Source organism: Mobula birostris, chromosome 20 (assembly GCF_030028105.1).
Source record: "Mobula birostris isolate sMobBir1 chromosome 20, sMobBir1.hap1, whole genome shotgun sequence".
Taxonomy (NCBI): domain Eukaryota; kingdom Metazoa; phylum Chordata; class Chondrichthyes; order Myliobatiformes; family Myliobatidae; genus Mobula; species Mobula birostris.
This window is the reverse complement of record NC_092389.1, coordinates 6537334-6560983: the sequence shown is the minus strand read 5'-3', so window position 1 is coordinate 6560983 and position 23650 is coordinate 6537334. Positions and strand designations below refer to the sequence as shown.

The 23650-nt window shown below is 41.2% G+C and overlaps 1 protein-coding gene across 8 annotated transcripts in view; it reads left to right on the top strand.

Annotated features, from left to right (window-relative positions):
- The window catches only part of usp28 (ubiquitin specific peptidase 28), a 118497-nt gene extending 95763 nt beyond the window's left edge, over nucleotides 1-22734 (top strand). For 2 of the 8 annotated variants that reach the window (XM_072283913.1, XM_072283912.1), the window contains exons 18-26: nucleotides 83-222; nucleotides 2517-2720; nucleotides 4468-4563; nucleotides 9842-10020; nucleotides 14863-14941; nucleotides 15294-15373; nucleotides 15799-15922; nucleotides 20250-20445; nucleotides 22336-22734. In XM_072283913.1, the coding sequence (XP_072140014.1) occupies nucleotides 83-222; nucleotides 2517-2720; nucleotides 4468-4563; nucleotides 9842-10020; nucleotides 14863-14941; nucleotides 15294-15373; nucleotides 15799-15922; nucleotides 20250-20445; nucleotides 22336-22511 (1274 nt within the window). In that variant the 3' untranslated portion in view covers nucleotides 22512-22734. Of the gene's footprint in view, nucleotides 1-82; nucleotides 223-2516; nucleotides 2721-4467; nucleotides 4564-9841; nucleotides 10021-14862; nucleotides 14942-15293; nucleotides 15374-15798; nucleotides 15923-20249; nucleotides 20446-22335 lie in introns of those variants that run through there. The other 6 variants (XM_072283917.1, XM_072283916.1, XM_072283920.1 and 3 more) reach the window with 4 other exon arrangements.
- The last annotated feature ends 916 nt before the right edge of the window (nucleotides 22735-23650 follow it).

Genomic DNA, 23650 nt, shown 5'->3' with positions numbered 1-23650 from the left:
TTTTGACAGGTTAGTGTTAGCCACACTGCAGTAAAGTCCGGCAGTTCTCTCATCTCCTATGGTTTTGCCCTGTGTCCTACAGAACAGACTGTTGCCAGTCAGCAGAGTACATGTTCTGCCTCTGCCAAGCACGCTGTGATGGTCAAGGATCAGACAGCCCAAGCCATTGAGAAAGCTGCAACGTCTTATGAGAACGTTGGTGCTGAGGCTGCCCTGAAGGAGGTGAGAGCACTAGAGCTGCATACAACTATTTCTTTGGCGTGTTACTGGTGTAGAAGTTTTAGCGCAAGAAAAAGACCATAAGCTCAGTTTTAAGCAGTTTAGCTGTGAATATGTCTCCTGCATTGTCTCGTTGAGTCAAATTTAAATAAGGCTTAATTTCTGATCAAGAGTTGTAAAGAGATGCAGCCCAGAAACTGGCCCTTCAGCCCATTGTTATTTCACCTACCATCAACCACAATAATAGATGAATCCTATCCTCACCCATTTTATTCTGCCTAGCAACTTCCCCAAATTCTCGCACTTGTTTACACGCTGGGGACAATTTACATTGAGATGTGACAAACTGTGAGATGTAGTAGAAATCTGAGCAGTTGAATGGAATGCAAGCTGGGCAGCATCTAAGAAGGGAAATGAATAGCTGACATTTCAAGCTGAGACCTTTCATTGGGACCGGCCAGTCCCCAGTTCTTATGAAGTGTCGCTGTAAAGCAATTCATAAAGCATTGTATTATCAAGAGGGCTGCTTTGTCATTAGTCTGATGAGATGATCTGGTGGCTAAAGTGGCCATTGAAATCGTATGGTTATGTTAAAGCACAGCATCCTTCCGGTTCACCAAACAGCGATTATTTCTATTCCGATGTAGGTGAACACTGATTCTGTGATTACCATGTTATGAATTTCTGTAACTTGCTGAGAGGTTGGAGTGAGCACAATATCTATTGCAGCTTATCATTTGTAGGTGCTCCTGATATTTTATATCAATGCAATAAATTCCTGTTGTAGTATATTGCTGCAAAGCAAGGCAATGTCTTGCTCTTTGGAAGTGGGGCTGTTTGCAATCCTTTTTAAATTGTGTTTAGTGCCATTTAAATGAATTAATAAATTAATGGAATAATTGAGAAATCCCCCATTAGGGAGCAATGCTGATATTATGGGAAGCCTGTGTAACCAATGTTAACCACCTTTTGTAAACTCCTCTTCGGGGTGAGATGCACCATTCTTCAGTGCCTGGATCTGATACCCCTTTCTGGTGGATTACATCAAGGAAGTTTTTTCTTGGATTCTAATATAGACATCACTAAGAATTTATGTGGAAGCTGCAGTCAATGCCAGAGTTTATTGTCCATTCCTAGCTTTCTAGTAGATAGTGGTGAACCATCTACTTGGATCAACAGACACAAAATGCTGGAGGAACTCAGCAGGTCAGGCTGCATCTTTGGAGGGAAATAAACAGTCAATGTTTCAGTCCGAGATGCTTCATCAGGACTGGGGTCTGGCCGGTTCCAATGAAGGGTTTCAGCCCAAAACATCAACTGTTTATTCTTCTCCATAGATGCTACCTGACCCGCTGTGTTCCTCCAGCATTTTGTGTGCGTTGCTCTGAATTTCCAGCATCTGCAGTCTCAGTTGTTTCTCCACTGCTTGACTCTTGATTTGTTTGATACACCAAAATTTTATTAGATCATTTCAAAAGGGTTTTAGGTCAGAGGGCTGTGGGTGCAGAATTGCTTCTAAGCAAGTCCAGCCTTACTTGTCAAAAGTACGAGACCAAGCCAGTTAGGTCTCCAACAATACAATAGCTTCATGGTTGACAACAATTTATTTGAAATGAAATATCTTTATTGTCATTGCATAGTACAGTTGTCATGCACCAATACAGCAAAAATAAGTTTGCAACTCTCATACTCAATGCTATGAAACAACAAATAAAATAAATAAACAGTTAATAAAATCAAGTAACCAGCCAGTACAAGCAATGTCCAGCAGTACAAAAGTGCAACTCCCATAAAACCAGTATTAAAGTAGCAATATAACAAATTTATGGATGATGCTTGATTGATTAGTTCAGAACAATTATACCTCTGGGGAAAAAGATATTTTTCAGTCTGGAAGTGTGGGCATAGAAAATCTTATAACGTCTGCCAGATGGAAGAAGTTCAAACAGATATTTGCATGGGTGTGTATTGTCCTTACAGATGCTTGTAGCTTTCCTTAGGTAGCGAGAGCTGTAGGTGTCCTCCAGAGCTGGGAGCTGTTCTTCAACTAATTTCTCACTCTCACAGTGCAGAGTTGGATTTAAACTCAACTTTTAAGATTATCAGACCATGGTTATTGCTCCAATACTACCCTATCCAAATGCTTCTACTGAAGATACTTATATTTTGCACAAATGCTGCTAATAAGCACACACTTTTAACTTTCCTTGATTATCATTCTTGCTTTTCTCTGTCCTCTTCTTTCCCTTCCTTTCCTTTCACTTCCTCTGCTCTTTCCCCATTGTTTTCTGAGCTAGTCAGAACCAGGCCTGGAGACCAAGGAAACCAAAGAGAAGTCTGAGCCTGAGCTCAAGCCTGAAGCAGAGCAGTTGCCAGAGCCGGAGGCAGTCAGTGAGCAAGAAGAGCAGTCTGAACACACTGGTACCCAGATAACAGAGGTGGACATTCCGACTATTGGAAAGGTTCAGGTTCGCCATGATGCTGATGGCTACAATGAGGAGGTACTAGGTCAATGGAAGACCGGCAACATTAAATTCTTTGCCTGATGAAATTAGTACATTGTAGTAGTAATTTATAACTTTTGAGGAAACTTAGCTAAGTTTTATTTGACGTTGGAATTTTAAAGGCATCATTAGTATTGCAAATATTGGTGCAACAAAGTCCGGAGTCAATTTGTTCATTTATGGTGTCTCACAATTCATTGCTCCAGTATTAGTTTGAGATTCAAGCTCCAAGACTGACTCCTCTTGTCGTTAAAGCCGGTGCCAACGTGAGGCCAAACTGCTTCATATTGTGTTGCCAATGGGTGATATAAGTGAGGAGCTTACATGATTCCAAAAGTAGCAAAGATTTACAGCAGTAACATTTAAAAGAAAATAGAGACGACTGCAAATGGTGAAAAGTTGCCCCCTCTTTATCCTTAATACCTGCCTTTACTCCAATCGTGATGTGATATGTAATCCCACTAACTATTTCACAACACTGGAATTGAAGCCAGCCTTTTGACTATATCACTATTTCCTGTTGATCTTCTGTAAATGTGTGGGGAAAGTGTTGATAGTCCCACAATCAAATTCCTTCCTATTCCCTACCTTCATCCAGTACCAACAATGGTAGGACTTTGGAAAGTATTGGCACTTTGCTACAGTATACTGAATGGAGATCTGAGTATCTTAGAAATATTGTGGCATTCTTGGGTAACCCTTCAAAGAGTGGAACAGTTCTGATCTGGAAATGGTGTTAACTGGTCATTGGTAGTGCTGGGCTTCAAACAAAACTGGTGGAAATACTCAGCAGTTGCGACAGTTACTATGATGAGAGAAATGCTTTTTAGAGAAATGTTAGCTCTGCTGTCTCTACTGACATTCCCTGACCTGAGTACTTAGATTTCATACCCCTAGTATTGCAAATTTTTGCTTATCAGTGGAGCCTGGTTACCAACATAACCCAGTTAGACCAGACCAAATTTCAGTTTGAAGCCAAGTCAGTTGCACATTCTTTGCAGTAGATCTGGTCTTTGTTCAGACTGTGCTAAGTGAAACTGACATACTATCAATACAGGACGGCTTGCTATCCAGGTCAGGATTTGCTTTGTTGTACTTTATGTATGCATAAAGATATGTGTATGAACAGCTACTCAAGCTGAGTATGGAAAATAACTCAATTGCTTGAGAATTGTGTCCAGAATGTAGCAATCTGATCATTGATCTACTCTGATCAGAAATGTAAAATCCTGAAATAATATTGAAGGGACAGAGAGCTCTTTTACGAATATGGGAATGGGAGTAAATCATGAGCTTCAGTCATTTGATTTGTCATAGAGTCATAGAAAAGTACAGCGCAGAAACAGGCTATATATGCCACTATATTTGCTCTTCTGTTGTCTATTCCCATTAATAGCTTCCCTTTTCAAACAAGTACCACCTTCATGTATAAAGACTTCATTTCATTCTGTCTGTTTTGCTTCTGAGCAGTAGATAAAACACCCCAGTTTCAAAACCTATACTTTTTGAATATAAAGCAGCATCAACTTCGTTTGTGCAGCACATGTAAACAGAGTAAAACATCTCAAGCTGCTTCACAAGCAGTTTTATCAAACAGAAGTTAATATGATCAGAAGTGCATCAAGTTCTTAGCTCAGCTCCCGTAATGCTTTTAAAATTTGTATACGTCTCGGTCCTTTCTTTTCTGACATCTCTCTCTGTCTGTCTGATGCATTTTTTCCTTTCTATCACTGTCTTATGGCAGGAAATGTTAAGTCCGGCTATGCAGGGCATCATTCTAGCTATTGCCAAGTCCAGACAAGTCTATGACCGGGATGGTGCTGAGGCAGGGTTAAGAAAGGTATTTGTTCTGTTGTACTTTTGCAAAGCTTGTAATTTGCATGGATCTTTATTTTTATAGACGGCCCTTCTGGCCATCCAAGCTCTGCCACCCAGTAACCCACTGATTTAACCCTAGCTTAACCATGGGACAATTTATAATGACCAATTAACCTACTAACTGGTATGTCTTTGGACTGCAGGAGAAAACACGATCACACAGGAAGGACATACAAAATTTCTTATAGAGGATGCCAGAATTGAACTCTGAACTCCAATGCCTGAGTTGTAATAGCATCGTGCTAACCACTATGCTACTGTACATAAGTCTTGTGTAGAGTTATTTTGATTAACAATCTTACTGTCGTGGTTTGGTAGATTTTTGGGATTTAATTTATTCTAATATGCTGCCTATTTCATCTTAACATATGCCATTTATTTCTGGAATCTTGGTTGTAGAAAGAGACTGATATTCCTTTGGTTCTTTCAAACCACTATCCAGTTAATTCCACTCAGTATTGTCCTGACATATCCTTATTTATTTCCATTTTGTTACCTTTTAAGAACTATGAATTTGTTTTGCCATCTCCTTCACAGCAGTACATTTTGGACAATAAATATGTTCTTGTACAATGTCTGGCCTCAGTGTACTTACCCCCAAGTAATCTAAATCAGCAAATGTTGGTGTGCTTGTCTGACCAACCCAACAACATCCTGTCCAGGTCAGAATGGCATGTTCTCCATCATTGCATGTAAATGCTATGTACCAGAACTGCTATGCTCACAATGATGGGTGGTCAGGTTAGTGATGCACAAGTCCTAAATGGCAACTTAATTTTCATTCCAATGGATCTGTATTATTAGTCAGTGTGTGCCAACTCAACCTCCAAATCACTAATTGAGTCAAGCAGTTTATATTTGTCAATAAGCTGAGCTGCTTCATGACGATATGTATAATTCAACACACCTGTAATGTCTAGGGTCAACTCAACATCTGTATTACTTGCAAAGGTAACACTTACCAATTTTTCTTCTTGTAGTAAGATAATCTAGCAACATATATATCTGGAATTGCAAAATAATGAGGCATATAAAACTGAAGTTTGAACTAAATTTGAAAAATTGTCAAGGTTTTTTATAAAAGTCTGCAAATATCCCTTAAGGAACAGTTTTTGTACTTTTTTTGTCATCGTCTCTCTGTTGTTCATCAGTGAATCATCTTTTGGCTGACAGATTCTTAGAGATAGCTTTCTGACATATGGGAAGTTGGAATGTAAATAGATTATCTATGTAGAAATGTTAAACATTAGGCTTGATAAAGATTAAAGATAAAGTTTGGCTTTATTTGTCACACGTACATCAAAATGTACAGTGAAATGTGTCTTTTGCATCAACAGCTATCACAATCCGAGGAAGTGTTGGGGACAGCCCATGAGTGTCCCCGTGCTTCCAGTGCCAACATAGCATGGCCGCAACTTACTAACCCAAACCTTACATCTCTGGAATGTCGGAGGAAACCCACACAGTTGTGGGGAGAACACAAAAAAAACTTTACAGACAGCGGTAGAAAGTGAACCCCGATCGATGATCGCTGGCTTTGTAAAGCTATTGTGCCTCCCCACACTTTGTTGGAGTCTTACAGTAAGCCTGGCTGCGATCCTCACTGGCTTTAATGGTTGCTGTTGAGGCTCATTTTTATTATTTCGACTATAAACTTAATTCCAAATTAAATATGTAAACAAAAGGAGGTGCTACAGGAGCCAGAAGTCTCTCACTCTACTTTTTAAGAATAGCTTCTTTCACTCCACCATGTTTTGCACTTTTTAATTTTGTAACTTACTGTAATTATTATGTCTTATAACTACTACGAAACAAATTTCATGACATACTGTATGTCAGTGATAATAAACCTGATTCTGATGGCACCATGGTTTAAAGAGAATGTTAACATGATTGTACTCGTGTGCCCCCCTGGCGTTTTGAGGGTCTTCCCCATCCATCTCAGCCACTCCATGTGTGTAGTGGAAGGAGCCAGGACTGTGGCCCTTTTCCACAGAGCCACTGCACTGGCTGCACTAAGCCTCAGTGCATCCCTCACCTGTAGTCTGGAATCTACTAGTCAGCAGTACTTGCGTATGTATATCTTGGTGGAAGGACAGGAAGTTTCGGGCAGGTCAAAAAGCAGTGGTTGCTGTTGAAAGTCTTCACTGGAGACCACCAGGGTGGAGTTATCACTGCTCTGACTTGTTGATTGGGGTCAGTTATACTCCTCCGTGGCCTTTTTGCCTTGACCAATTGGATGGCAAGGTGGGAGGGCCAATGTTAGTCACCTCTGTTCCCGGTAAGCCTAGTAATTTCTAAGGTAGGGACATGTTTGGCACAACTTTGTGGGCCGAAGGGCCTGTATTGTGTCATAGGTTTTCTGTGTTTCTAAACTTAGATGTATTACAATTAAGAGGCATGAGAGAGGAGCTGGCCAAAGTTGATTGGAAGGGGACACTAGCAGTGATGATGGCAGAACTGCAATGGTTGCAGTTTCTGAGAGCAATTTGGAAGGTGCAGGAAAGATGCAATCCAAAGATGAAGTGGTATTCTAAAGGGAGGATGAGGCAAGCATGGCTGACAAGGGACAAAGATGGCATAAAAACAAAAGAAAGGGCATATAATATAGCAAAAATTAGCAGGAAGTTAGAGGATTGGAAAGCTTTTAAAAGCCAATAGAAGACAGCTTAAAAAGCCATAAGAGGGAAAAAGATGAAATATGAAGGTAAGATAGCCAATAATATCAAAGAGGATACCAAATGTTTTTTTCAGATATATAATGAGTTAAAAAGAGGCAAGAGTGGATATTGAGCTGCTGAAAAATGACACTGGAGAGATAGTAATGGGAGCAAAGAAATGGCGGATGAGCTTAATAAATATCTTGCATCAGTCTTCATTGCGGAAGACACTAGCAATATGCCAGAAACTTGAGAGTGTCGGGGCTCAAGTGAGTGTAGTTGCTATTGCTAGGGGGAAGGTGCTTGAGAAGCTGAAGGTACACAAGTCACCTGGACTAAATGGACTACGCCCCAGGGTTCTGAAAGGTAGCTGAAGAGATCATGGAGGCATTAGTAATGATCCTTCAAGAATCACTAGATTCTGGAATGGTTCTAGAGGTTTGGAAAATTGCAAATGTCACTCCACTCTTCAAGAAGGCAGGGAGGCAGATAAAAAGGAAATAATAGACAAGTTAGCCTGACTTCAGTGGTTGCGAAGATGTTGGAGTCTATTATTAAGGATGAGGTTTTATGTACTTGGAGGCACATGATAAAATAGGCCAAAATCAGCATGGTTTCCTTAAGGGGAAATCTTGCCTGACAAATCTGTTGGAATTCTTTCAGGAAATAACAGGCAAGATAGACAAAGAAGGGTTGGTGGATGTGGTTTGCATGGATTTTCAGAAAGCCGCACACAATGCTGCTTAACAAGACAAGGGCCCATGGTATTACAGAAAAGGTACTAGCACGGATAGAGCACTGGCTGATTGGCAGGAGGCAAAGAGTGGGAAGAAAGGGAACCTTTTCTGTTTGGCTGCTGGTGACGAGTGGTATTCCACGGAGGTCTGTGTTGGGTCTGATTCTTTTCACATTATATGTCAATGATTTGGATGATGGAACTGATGGCTTTGTGGCTAAGTTTGCAGGTGATACGATGCTAGGTAGTGTTGAGGAAACAATGTGTCTGTAGAAGGACAGACAGATTGGGAGAATGGGCAAAGAAGTGGCAGATGGAATATAGTGTAGGGAAGTGTACAGTCATGCACCTTGGTAGAAGGAATGGTAGACAGGTAGAAAATTCAAAAATTACAAATGCAAAGGGACTTGGGAGTGCTTGTGCAGGAATCCCTAAAGGTTAACTTGCAGGTTGTGTCAGTGGTAAGGAAGGCAAAAGCAATGCTAGCATTAGTTTCAAGAGGAATACAGTATAAAAACAGAGATGTGTAATAGTGAGGCTTTATAAGGCATTGGTCAGACCGTACTTGAGTGTGTGAGTAGTTTTGGGCATATTATCTTGGAAAGGATGTGCTGGCATTGGAAATGGCCCAGAGGAGGTTCATGTGAATAATTCTGGGAATAAAAGGGTTAATGTTTGAGGAGCATTTGAGGGCTCTGAGCCTGTACTCACTGGAGTTGAGAAGAATAAAGGGGAATCTCATTAAAACCTATTGAATATTGAAAGGCAAACACGAGGAAATCTGCAGATGATGGAATTTCAAGCAACACACATAAAAATTGCTGGTGAACGCAGCAGGCCAGGCAGCATCTATAGGAAGAGGTACAGTAGACGTTTTGGGCCGAGACCCTTCGTCAGGACTAACTAAAAGAATATTGAAAGGCGTAGATAGAGTGGAGTGGAGAGGGTATTTCCCATGGTGGGTCAGTCTAGGACCAGAGAGCACAGCCTCAGAATAGAGGGATGTCCATTTAGAACGGAGATGAGGAGGAATTTCTTTAGCCAGAGCATAGTGAATCCACGGAATGTGTGGAATTCATTGCCACAAACATCTGTGGAGTCTCATGTCATTGGGTTTATTTAAAATGAAGGTTGATAGGTTCTTGATTAGTCAGGATGTCAAAGGTTACGGGGAGTAGGCAGGAGAGTTGTCTTGAGAGGTCTAATAAATCAGCCATGATGGAATGGCGGAGCAGGCTCGATGGGTCAAATGGCCTAATTGTGCTCCTCTGTCTTAAGGTCTTATGATTTTATAATGAATTCGGGTGAAGCTTTAAAGCAACTCTCCAAATAAGGTAGCGGCAGGGTGAGGCTCAATTGTGTTTATGTGTGTGTCTCTCTGGTGTGTCTTCTTCCCCAGACTTGCATTTCGTATTCAGTCTCTAATCAATGGAACTGCATGTTGTCAGTAACACCTATTCTGCTTCTAGTGTCACTAACCTGTGAGCTCAGACTGAATGTCTGCCCAGGTAGTTTTGTGAATTTTGGTCTTCCACTAGTCTAAGGAGAGCTTGTCCAATCTTCGTATGATTTCCATCCTGCCATTCTGCAGAGCTGCTTAGCCACATTTCCCTTAGTGCTTCTTTCCCTTGTAAGCCTCAATCTCTTCTGTAAATGTCCTTTTTTGTGTGCTAAATGCCAGTTGTGATCTCTACCCATCATCTTCAAAAAGGCGAGATACCTCAGGCATGCTGAGTAATTTCATGAACTTATCCACCATTCACCCCTATTTTGCTTCCAGCTTCTGTTCTCTTGTTTGGTACTCAATTATATGTCTCTTTCCTCTCTTTCCCTTACCTACCTAGGCATTCCACGAAGAGTACTCACGGTTGTTTGATTTGGCCAAGGACAAACCGACACCCCAGAATGATCCTCGACTACAGCATGTCCTGGTTTACTTTTTCCAGAACAAGGCTTCCAAGCGGGTAATTGAGCGGACGCTCCTGGAGCAGTTTGCAGATAAAAACCTGAGTTATGATGAAAGGTGCTGATCTTTCTGAATAAGAGTTCCAGACCTGAAATGTTAACTGTTCCTCATTTCCACAGATGCTGCCTGACCTGCTGAGTGTTTCCAACGTTTTCTGTTTTTATACCAACTAATCATTGTCCACATTCATTGGTGCTGGAAGGGGAACAGCTTTGTTGGGTGAATGATTTCTTTTGACACTTTCTTTTGAATCTTCAAACAGTGCAATCAATTCTTCAATGTTTATTCAGATACAAAGTAGTCTGCATCAATTTGTACAGTGTTAGTTTAGAGCTGGGACTCCCCAATTCTAGAATGAAGCTTCATCCTCCATTCTAATTATGGTATAAAAACTTCAACATAATGCATCGCCGTCTGGTATGGAGGGGTCACCGCTCTGGATCGGAAAAAGCTGCAGGAAGTTGTAAGCTCAGCCAGCTCCATCATGGGCTCTCGCCTCCCCAGCATCCAGGACACCCTCAAAAGGTGATGTCTCAAAAATGTGGCATCCATCGTCAAGGACCCCCACCACCCAGGTCATGCCCTCTTCTCATTGCTACCATCAAGAAGGAGGCACAGGAGCCTGAAGCTGCAAACTCAGTGCTCCAGGAGCAGCTTTTCTCTTCCTCCGTCAGATTTCTGAATAGACAATGAACCCACGAATGCTACCTTACTATTTTTTTTATCCCTCCCTTTTCCACTACTTATTTAATTTAATTCTTTTTTATATATACTGTACTTGTTATTGTAATTTATAGTTTTTATTACTACGTATTGCAACGTGCTGCTGCCGCAAAACAACAAATTTCATGGTATATGCTAGTGACATTAAACCCGATTCTAGTTCTAATTAGATATGTCACAATTTCAGTGTAATGTTGCTTTATCCAATCACTTTACTACTTTAATTTAAGGGTGTTGTTGTAGCACAAACTGACGTTGTCCATTGGGATTTGTATAAAAACTGATCAGAAGTGGTAATGCTTGGATTCATGGAATATGGACTCGGACTTTATTCCCTGGAATGTAGATTAAGGGATGATCCAGTAGAGATCTACTAGATCATAAGAGACAAAGGATGAAAGCACACAGTCTTTTTCCCATGGAGGGGTTGCTGAAAACAAGAAGGCATGATTTAAAAGGGACACTAGGGGCGGCTGCTTAATGCAAAGAGAGGTTTCTATTTGGAATGAGCTGCCAGAAATAGTGGTTGAGGCAGGCACCTTAGCAACATTTAAAAGCCATCCAGATAAGTAGATGGATAGGAGAGGTTGATAGAGGCTCTGAGCAAACACTGGCAGATGGGACCAGCTCAATGGGCAATGCTGTTGGCGTGGATGAGTTGGGCCATGCATAACAGAATTGGACAAGTCAGCCTTTTGTTTCTCTTTGAAAAGCTATCCAGTTAATCTCATTCCTCTACATTAGTGGTCGCCAAACTTTTTAAGCCCAATATCCCCTACCTCAGCCTTAGTGAAAGGCAAGATCGACCTACTAAATCGTTTAGAGAAAAAACAGCTCAGATTGTACTTCCAACTTGAGGCCTTTCATTTGGGCTAATTGTATTTGAATTACATAAAATGCTTTTGTCAAACTTTTAAATTAATTCAACCAAGAAAACACTGTAACTAGCATATCAAAGAGGCCATAGCTGTCTTTCTTTAAGAATATTACAATACTTCATACCTTTAATTCTAAGTTTCATTATTTAATTTTATTTCAGCATGAAAAATAAATGAATAAAAATTGACTGTTGCACTCAGTGTAATGACTGGGGCTAAATGCTTTCTGCTAGTTCCCTGAAATTTGGCTCATAACTGCAGACAGCCAGTCTGAGACGGTCTGTGAGGTGTCTGTCAGTAAGACAGCTCCTGTACTTAGATTTAATAATTTTCATCTGTGAAAATGCAATTTCACACAGATAAGTTGACCCGAAGTAGGCACTGACTTCCAGTGCACATGTGGTGAGATGAGGAAAATTCTTCCTGCTGACAAGACTCCAAAAGTCACCGTCCCTTGATCTTGCTTTAAGCTTGATGTCATTTTGCAAATCAAATATTTCCATTTCAGTATCACTTGGCACACCAAATACTTGCTGGAATTTTGCTGCTATCTGTTCTATATCAATCGGCAGAAATGGGTTTGAAATAAATGCAGCAATATCTTTCTTGACGTTTAACTCCCCAAAATGCTGATCGAACTCTATTGCCAGTTTGTCTAGGTAAGCACAGTACTGCTCAGGGCGAAAAGCATTTTTTTTCTTGATGGCCTGTAACATTTTCTCCAAATTGGGAAAGTGTGTCAGCCTCCCGTTCTTTAAATTTAAAATCTGAGTACCGAGCTCGGCCTTAAACGCATTTACTTCGCTTATCGTGTGGGGCAGGTGTTGGTCTTTTCCCATGAGCTCACTGTTAAGTGCGTTTAATTTAGCCGTTAGGTCTGTCAGAAACCCTAAATCCAGTAGCCATGCATCATCGGACAGTTCCTCGTGCTCCTTGTTTCTTGTTGACAGAAAGGTCTGTATCTCAGGCAGCAGGTCAACAAATCGTTGTAGCACTTTGCCGCGACTCAGCCACCGAACATCAGCATGAAGAATTATGTCTCCGTAAGCGGCATCGAGCTCATCCAATAACACCTTGAATAAGCGGTGCTGAAGCGCTTTTGCTCGAATCAAGTTAATCAGTTTGACCACCGGTGTCATTACATGAGAAAAATCCACGACCTTCCCAGCCAAGGCCTGCTGATGAATCACGCAGTGATAATCTAGGAAGCTGGGAAAATCAGGGTCATTATGGCACAGTGCTATGAAACCAACCCACACACCGTGCGTTGCTGGGGCCACATCAGTAGTAATTGCCACCAGTTTATGAATGGGGATGTCATTTTCACGGACATATCTTTTAAACTCATTGTAAATATCCTCACCTCTCGTTCTCTCTTTTAAGTGCAAAAAAGTGAAGAAGTCCTCCTTTGTAAAATCCTGGAAAGCCATTCTGACAAATACAGCAAGCTGAGCTGTTTGCACTACATTCAGGGATTCATCGAACTGTAGTGAAAAATATTCACAGAGTGACAAGCCCTTTAACACTTGTCGATCCACATCCTCTGACAGTGACTCCACCCTCCTTGTCACTGTTGCAGGGCCAAGCGGTATATTACGTATTGCGGTTGTGATATCGTTTTTGCTTTTAAGGTCATTAAAAACAGTCTCTGCAGTAATGACCATTGCTTCCTTGAATAAATCACCATCTGTAAAAGGCTTCTTGTGTTTAGCCAAAAGGTGACTTACACAAAATGATGCTTCAATAGCAGCCTTATTTTGAGCAGCATGTTTTGTAAAAAAAAAACGATTGCTGGGCCTTCAACCCCGATTTCAGCTCCTCAACTTTCCTGGCACAAATTGCACTCTTTGAGGGGTAGGTGTCTTTAAATTCCTGGTGGTTGGTGTTGTGGTGCTGCTCCAGATTCCCTCTTTTAGTCGGTGCTTGTGTTTGGTGGCACGACATACATACACACTTGTCTTTCACCAAGGTAAATAGAAATTCCTCTTCCCATTCTGGATGGAAGTTGTACGTTTTTGCTTTCTATTGTGGAGCCTCCGCCATGCTAGCTAGCTACCTTGCAGGATATCACCAGCAAGTGCCGTATATTGATGTTTGCGACAGTCTATCTAATCTAATCTAATTGGTCACTTTGATGCAGCACAAGCTACGTTGAAAAAAATACAACAGCTAAATCAAAAGAGAGAGAGGCGCTAACTTTTCAGTAAAAACTAAAATTAATGCTAATTACTAGCACACTATCTGAAATTCTAAATATAAATTCACACTATCAAAGGCAAAAAATTTGAAAGAAAGAAAGAGCAGTACAACTAATCAAACTTTTGCATAGCTGACGTAATATAAATAGCAGCATAATAGAGTCAAAACCGATTAAAGTTGATCAAATTTTTATGACAATGAGGACTGCATTTTGCAATTACGTTATCTGAATTACAGATTTTAACAATTACTCCTCAGTTAACTGTCCCCTCGGCAGAGGTCTGTGCTATACTGAGAAATTTTCTAGTTAAGTCATGAATGCATAAGCAAGTCATTTTTACCCACACGTGTTGTTTTCTTTCGCCACTGGACAGTTTGCCCATTTGTTTGTTTACCTTAAACGCTGTTTCAGCTCTCCCACGCTCCATGGAAGTTTGACAGACGGCGGCAAGTTCACAACGCTGGGCAGTGGAAAAAGAGAAACACAATAACCAGGGAAAGCAACTTAGTGTGGGTTAAAAATGACTCACATATGCGCTCTAGGGGTAAAATTTGCTTTTGCATCAAAAGGTTTATCAGACATAATGTATTTGTGTATTTATTTTTCATTTTTTTTGAGATCTACTAGGAAAGTCTCAAAAATCGACCGGGCGATCACGATCGACTGGCTGGCGACCACTACTCTACATCTTTCCCACAACCATTAATGTCCTCTAAGCTTTTATCTTTTGAAAGTTACTTTACACTCTTATGAAGTGACATCTGTGTTAAATGCAAGCTGTCATGGATCTTATGTAAAAACATAAGTAGGTGTGGATCATACAGCCTCTGGACTTACTCTGACATTCAGTAAAGTTGTGGTTGATCTGATAGTTCTAGCAGAAAACTTCAACTTCATCTGGCACGAGCCCTAATGTGACTCCAACCCTATACGAGTGTGTTTGGCTCTTTTCCATGGACTGACATTACAAGCCACTGAATTACTTTCTCAGAGCAACTGGGGATGGGCAATAATGGATGTAATGGAGCAAATATATGTACATATTCATCAACACTATTGCAAAATATTAAAGTAAATCCCTTTTTATTCAATTTGCAGATCCATAAGTATAATGAAAGTGGCACAGACAAAGCTCAAGCTTATTGGACCCTCTGATATGGACATGCAGGAATATAAGGTACGATTATTCTTGTCTAATGCATGATTTTTGTTAACTAGATTTTTAAGCCCTGTAATGTGGAGGGGGAAAATAGCTATTGACAACTAAGTATATTGTTTTTAACCTTTGCTATAAATTCACTTCATTGTTTCTCTCCCATTTCTGTTTTGGCTTCAGGAAGCCTATTATAAATGTCAAATGCTCCTGCCTTTGCTTTTCCTGCAGTACATTATTATATTTTTTAAACATCTCCATACAGTGTATGAATGCCAATTTTATCTGAAATGGCAGCCTTAATGGGTGCAATTTATCTTTTTGTGCACCACATTTCATTACTAATTCAGTGACGTGCTGCCCTTGTCGTTTCCAGGAATGGCATGAGGACTACAGCCTATTTCGGAAAGTTTCTGTCTACTTCCTGACTGGACTTGAGTGCTACCAAAATGGAAAGTATGTATTGAATGCTTGGAAGCCAGGCTAAAGCTCTGACTCTGGAACTTTGTTTTAAAAATGCATTGTCCACAGTCTTTGAGAGTTCAGAAGTTGAGTTTATCATAGTGACTCCCCGTGGGGAAACCTCTCCAAACTAGCCTGGGTCATGAAACCTATTTCAGGACATCATTCTGGAGGCAGGAGTGGAAGAAATTTGAGACCAAGTTCTTCTTCTGCCCTACTGAGGGTTTTACTGAAAGGAATTTGGAAGTGGGCTAGTTGTTTGATGTCATTGGTGGAACCTTGTTCCTAGATTTAGAGGCATTAAAGGGCTACTCAACAGGGAAGAGGTGTTGGGAGAATAGACTAAATGATCTTGTATTGTCTATGATAGGATTACTTGTTCAAAATAGCGCTTGAATCCAAATATTTGTACCTTGCAGATGCCGTGAATCCCTCACTTACTTGGTCCATGCATACCACAGCAACCTGAAGCTGTTGAAGAATGGGGAAAATCGGGGAGTTGATGAGGCATTGATTGCATTCTACAGGAGAAAGTGCCTTCTGGTCAGTTGATGCTGTGGAAGAGAGAATCTCAGAACATATAGGATTTAATATTTTATTATAAAATAAAATATTTTATTTAAAATGAATTTATTACACAATATTAGAAATAAGTAGGTTAATACTTAAGACTTCTTTACAAACCTTTGAAATTCCTTATCCAAGAGAGTTAATGATTTTTCTCCTTTGCTCTCAGCCCTTTGTCATATCTAATCTTATTTCATTTTAGACTCTTGCAACTTCGACATTTTTCCTGCTGCCATATTATAGAAACATACATAGAAAATAGGTGCAGGAGTAAGCCATTCGGCCCTTTGAGCCTGCACCGCCATTTATTATGATCATGGCTGATCATCCAACTCAGAACCCCGCCCCAGCCTTCCCTACATACCCCCTGACCCCCGTAGCCACAAGAACCATATCTAACTCCCTCTTAAATATAGCCAATGAACTGGCCTCAACTGTTTCCTGTGGCAGAGAATTCCACAGATTCACCACTCTCTGTGTGAAGAAGTTTTTCCTAATCTCGGTCCTAAAAGGCTTCCCCTCTATCCTCAAACTGTGGCCCCTCGTTCTGGACTTCCCCAACATCGGGAACAATCTTCCTGCATCTAGCCTGTCCAATCCCTTTAGGATCTTATACGTTTCAATCAGATCCCCCCTCAATCTTCTAAATTCCAACGAGTACAAGCCCAGTTCATCCAGTCTTTCTTCATATGAAAGTCCTGCCATCCCAGGAATCAATCTGGTGAATATTGTTATACTGTGCTGTTGATCAGCTTTCTGCATGGAATTTTGTGCTCCTTTTGTATCTCAAGTCTATGCAGGACTTGCTTTTGCAAGAAAGCAGATTGTGCTTATTTATATAGAACATAAGACATAAAAATCTACAGCACATTACAGGCCCTTCAGCCCACAGTGTTGTGTCGACCATGTAACCTAACCTAGAAACTGCCTAGTATTTTCCTATCACATAGCCCTCTATCTTTCTAAGCTCCATATATCTATCTGCGAGTCTCTTAAAAGACCCTTTTGTATCCACCTCCACCACTGTCACCAACATTGCATTCCGCACACCCACTACTCTCTGTGTGAAAAAACTTACCCCTGACATCCCCTTGGTACCTACTTCCAAGCACCTTAAAGCAATGCCCCATTTCATCATCTTGTACACCCCTATCAAGTCACCTCTCATTCCCTGTTGCTGCAAGGAGAAAAGGCAAAGTTCACTCAACCTATTCTCATAAGGCACACTCTTCAATCCAGGCAACATCCTTGTAAATCTCCTCTGCACTCTCACTATAGTATCCACATCCTTCCTGTAATGAGGTGACCAGAACTGAACACAGTGCTCCAAGTGGGGTCTAACTAAAGTCTCATATATAGCTGTAACATGACCTGCTCTTGAACTCAATCCCACGGTTGATGAAGGCCAACACACCATATGCCTTCTTAACAACACTGTCAACCTGTACAGCAGTTTTGAGTGTCCTATGGACACGGACCCTAAGATCCCTCTGATCCTCCACACTGCCAAGAGTCTTACCATTAATATTATATTCTGTCTTCAAATTTGACCTACCAGAATGAACCACTTCAAATTTATCTGGGTTGAACTCCATCAGCCAGTTCCCAGCCCAGTTCTGCATCCTATCGATGTCCCACTGTAAACTATGACAACCCTCCAGACTATCTACAACATCCCTAACCTTTGTGTCATCAGCAAACTTACTAACCCACCCTTCTATTTCTTCATCCAGGTCATTTATAAAAATCACAAAGAGGAGGGGTTCCAGAACAGATCCCTGCGGAACACCACTGGTCACTGACCTCCATGCAGAATATGACCCGTCTACAACCACTCTTTATCTTCTGTGGGCAAACTAATTCTGGATCCACAAAGCAATGTCCCCTTGTATCCCATGCCTCCTTACTTTCTGAAGGAGCATTGCATGGGGAAACCTTATCAAATGCCTTGCTGAAATCCATGTACACTACATCCACTGCCCTACTTTCATCAATGTATTTTGTTCCATCCTCAAAGAATTCAATCAGGCTCATAAAGCATGACCTGCCCTTGACAAAGCCATGCTGACTAACCCCAATCAGATTACGTCTCACCAAATGCTCATAAATCTTGACTCTCAGGATCTTCTCGAACAACTTGCCCACCACTGAAGTAAAACTCACTGGTCTATAATTTCCTGGATTATCTCTACTACCTTTCTTGAACAAGGGAATAGCATTTGCAACCCTCCAAACCTCCGGAACCTCTCCCGTCCCCATTGATAATGCAAAGATCATCGCCAGAGGCTCAGCAATCTCCTCCCTTGCCTCCCACAGTAGCCTGGGGTACATCTCGTCTGGTCCCGGTGACTTATCCAACTTGATGCTTTCCAAAAGCTCCAGCACATCCTCCTTCTTAGTGTCTATATGCTCAAGCTTTTCAATCTGCTGTAAGTCATTCCTACAATCACCAAGGTTCTTTTCCCTGGTGAATATTGAAGCAAAATATTCATTAGGTACCTCCTCCAACTCCATGCACATGTTTCCACTATCGCACCTGATTGGTCCTATTCTCACACAGCTCACCCTCTTGCTCTTCACATACTTATAGAATGCCTTGGCGTTTTCCTTAAGGCCTTGGCAAGCAGGATTCCCATGGCCCCTTCTAGCTCTCCTAATTTCATTCTTAAGCTCCTTCCTAGCAACTCTGTAATTTTCTACAGCTCTATCAGTACCTAGTTTCTTGAACCTTTTGTAAGCTTCTCATTTCTTCTTAACTAGATTTTCCACACAAGGTGGTTCTTTTACCTTACCATCCTTCCCCTGCTTCAATGGAACATACCTATGCAGAACACCATACAAATTGTTCCCTGAACATTTGCCACATTTTTGCTATGCATTTCCCTGAGAACATCTGCTCCCAATTAATGCTCCCAAGTTTCTGCCTAATAGCATCATATTTCCCCTACCCCAATTAAATGTTTTCCCAAATTGTCTGCTCCTATCCCTCTCCAGCGCTATGGTAAAGGAGATAGGATTATGATCACTACCTCCAAAATGCTCTCCTACCGAGAGATCTGACACTTGACCAGGTTCATTTCCCAATACCATATCAAGTACAGCCTCCCCTCTAGTTAGCTTATCTACACATTGTGTCAGGAAACCTTCCTGGACACACCTAACAAACTCCACCCCATGTAAACCCCTTGCGCTAAGGAGATGCCACTCAATATTAGGAAAGTTAAAATCGCCCATCACAACAACCTTATTATTATTGAAACGTTCCAGAATTTCCCTCCCTATATGCTCCTTGATGTCCCTGTCACTACTGGGGAGTCTATATAAAAAAAAACACCCAGTAGAGTTATTGCCCCCTTCCTGTTTCCGACTTCCACCCACTCTGCCTCAGTAGATGATTCCTCCATGACTTCCCCCCCTTTCTGCACCGTGACACTATCCCTGATTAGCAATGCCACTCCCTCACCTCTTTTGCCTCCCTCCCTGTCCTTTTTGAAACATCTAAAGCCCGGCACACTCAGCAGCCATTCCTGCCCCTGAGCCATCCAAGTCTCTGTAATGGCCACAATGGCATATTGTATTGATCCACACTCTAGGTTCATCCGCCATCTTTATGATACTCCTAGCATTAAAATAGACACATCTCAAAACATCAGGCTGAGTGCATCTTTGCTCTATCATCTGCCTATCCTTCCTCACAAACTCCCTGCAGGCTGTCTGTACTTGTGTGCTAACCACCCTATTGTCTGTCTCTTCACTTCGGTTCCCACCCCCAATGCACATCTAGTTTAAATCCTCTCCTCATTGTGTCTGTGGTTCTTTTGGTAGAAGAATGCTTTGGATCCAGTGGGGTTCCTTCTCATTGGCATAGAATGTAGAATTATAAAGTCTTTATTATTTATAATTGTTGAATGTTTTTATTGCATGTCACATCAACACACTACAGCAAATTCCTAATACATGTAAATGTATATTGTGATTAAGGTTGCTCCTTAGTCCTGATAATATTTTAGTGTTGATAGCTATACAAGCAGGAAAAGAATTGTTTGGATTAAGCTACAGGTATCAATCGAGTAGAACAATTCTTACAGTACTTATAAACACAAGATTCTGCAGATGCTGGAAATCTTGAGCAACACACACAATGCTGGAGGAACTCAGCAAGTCATGCAGCATCTATGGAGGGGAATAATCAGTCCATGTTTAAGACTGAGACCCTTCATCAGGACTCAATATTTTACATTACAGTATTTAACTGGCTTTCAATAATAATATACTAACCTGTACTTCACGCTTCTCATTGCAGGAGCTGAACGCATATGCAGCAAACCTGTTTGAAAGTGGCAGTGAGAGCGATGTGGCGGAAGGATTGAGTATAATGAATGACCTGGTCATTCCCTGCATGCACCTGATCGTCACAAATGAGCTGTCTAAAGAAGACCTGGCTGCAGTGGAGATGATGAGAAACCACTGGTGCTCCTACCTCGGTGAAGACATGGATTGTAAGTCTTAGTATTTGCTCCTCGAAGGGCAGCACAAAAAGGAGCTATTTGACTTCTCTGTGTCATCTTTTTGAAAAAATTGTTGAATTAGTCCCATTTTCCTTCACCTCTTCCCTTTGTTTGGTTACCCTCTTGATTATGATCAATGTGTCTGTAGTTCATTTGGTAGAAGAATGCTTTGGATTCAGTGCAGTTCCTTCTTATTAGCATAGAATGCAGAACAATACAACCCAGAAACAGCCCCTTCTGCCCACAATGTCTGCAGTGGACATGATCCCAAATTAAACTCAATCCATTTTCCTGCTCATGACCCATATTCCTCCATTGCTTGCATATTCATGTGTTCATCCAAAAGCCTCTTAACCACAAGCTTCAAGTTACATTTATTATTAAAGTATGTATGCAGTATACAACTCTGAGATTCATCTTCTCCAGACAGCCACGAAACAAAACTATAGACCCTCCCCCACCCCACGCACAAATAGAAAACAAATCACGCAAGCAGCAACAAGAACATCAAACCCCCCTTCCCCACGCAAAAAAAAACAGCAAATCGCAGAAACTGCAACGAGAAAAAACAGGCAAAAGCACAGAATATAAAAATATAAAACTGAAAGAGTCCAATCCATAGATCGCAGAACTTCGGTAACATCCTCCAACAGCGTTGTGCATGAGAGACCATTTGAACACAGAGGCCTTCCCTCAGGAGCAGCAAATAAGAGTCCATCACACATAGACATCTTCTCCGGCAGCAGTGAACGAGAGGCTGGTAGTCATCGCTGAACACTTGCCTTCTGCATTCGCCTTGACGCTTTAGTTGGGAGAAATGGAGTTGATCACGGGCTCGCGCCCTGTCTCCAAGCTTCTTCACCTCAAAGCTGCTCACCTTCTGGAATCTTCTCGGAGACAGCAAAGTGCCAGATCGCTCAATTCATCTTCAAACTGTAGATCACTGGCTCTAACAGTACCAGAAACACGTTTAAAATAAAAGAAGACACAGAAGAAGTGAAATAAACAAAATCACTATTGTGTGTGTTTCCATCACTACCCCTGGCATAAGAGGAAGTAGGACTGTCATTAGCAAGAGAGACTTTCTCAGGATTTAGAGTTGTGTTGTGTTACCATTTGAAGGTGAAGATAACCAGTTTAAAAAAAAACTACTTCTGCAAATAGGTGAATTTGAGGATCTTCCTAGACTGATGTTTTAAAATGGCTGCTCTAGAATCAGCATCCATAAGATACGGGAGCAGAATTGGGCTATTCAGCCCTTTGAGTCTGTTCCACCATTGCATAATGGCCAATCTCTTTCCCCCTCTCAACCCCATTCTTCTTCCTTCTCCCTATAATCTTTGAAGCTCTCCCTAATGTAGAACCTATCAACCTCTGCTTTAAATATATCCAATGACTGTGCCTCCACAGCTGCCTGTGGCAATGAATCCCACAGATTCACCACCTTCTGGCTGAAGACATGCATTTGTATGTATCTTGCAATTATCCATGCAGGGATTAAGCCCATTTCACTCCTTTTGTATAATTTTAAGTAATGGTTAGCATAGTAATTATAGCTAGCATAGTAATTACTATTAGCATAATCACTGTACCATGGATAAAATGCAAATCAAGCTGCCTCAATAGATCCATGAGATTCTACAGCACCAGTGCAAGATGAGTAGAAAGTTTGATGTTCAGTCCAATTGATCCATCAACCAGCTTCTCCAAAGTCAAGTTAACTAGATATTCATAATACTTGGTGTTGTTAACTGAATTCCTGAAGTAATTTATTTGACAGTTTTTTCTGATATACTGGAAATATATTCCATCTGTGTGGAGTCAATACTCTCAAATGTTGAAACGATAATCTTGGTTAAATTTTATGCTTTTACTTTGTAGCTCACCTGCAGGAGAAACTCACTGAATTCCTCCCGAGGCTTCTGGATTGTTCTGTAGAAGTTCGAATCCTACGAGAGCCGCCAAAGATCCGGCCAAACTCGCCCCACGACCTGTGTAACAGGTTTGCAGCAGTAATGGAGTCCATTCACAGCACCTCACCTGTCACTGTCAAATAGTCCCTCCATCTGATAAGGGGCAAATGGGATTTTGAATTCTTGATCCTTTGAATTATGTGGTTCTTGAGTCCCAAAGCACTTCACAAGCATTGATCCTCTATCTGTTACACCTGGTCAGAGAGAGTGGAGAAATAGCATTAGTTACATGAAATACTGGGCACATTTGTTTTCATGCAACTTTAAATTTTGTATTTGTTGTGCAATAAATACAATTTGTATTTTATTTCCTTGTGTGCAATTGTCATTTCCTGTGTTTGTATAAGTTTCAAAAGATTTGTATGGAAGTCAAGGCCAGTATTGGATCACACAAGCTGCAGCAGGAGGATGAAGTGATCAGGGTCCTAGGGTTAGAGCATTCAGGTCCTTGTCTGTTTTACTCATTTGAGCAGGTGGATACAGTTACTGAACAACCCATCTCGGGGCTTGAACCTCAGGCCTTGCCCGTCAGCATTGCAGATGTTCACAGATGTACAAAGAAGGCGTAACTTCAGAATTTGATTCACTTCATTTGTTACAAGTACATCGAAACATGCAGTGAAATGCATTGCTTGCGTCAACGACCAACACAGTCCAAATATATGCTGCGGGCCTACAAGTGTTGCCAGCATAGCGTGCCACAACTTACTAACCCTTATTGATCTACATTTTTGGACTGTGGGAGAAAACAGGAGCACCCAGAGGTGTAGTCGCAGGGGGATCAGGCAAACTCTTTACAGACAGAGGTTAGAACTGAACCCTGCTAACTGGTGCTGTAAAGTGTTACACTAGCCACTATGCTACCATGCCACAGTTAAATTACTCTTCAGCTCATGCTTTGAAATCTTTCCATAGAACTTGCACTTAAGTAGAAATACTCTAATAAAAATGTTATTTGACAAGGTCTCTGCTGTGATTGTAGAACATATTCTAATCCTCTAACTCCTGCAGTTGCAGAAGCTTCTGGGTTACCCGCACTCCTTTAATTCTGCCCTATTACTCGTGCCAATTGTAATTGCTGAACTTTTGCTGATGGCACATGCCAATGTCCAGATTTCTGGAATTTCCCCCCTATTAAACTGTCCTCTGCTGCTCTTTCCACCTTGAAGATATTCCTTAAAATTGACCTCTTTGACCAAGCTTATGGTCCTCTAACCTGATGC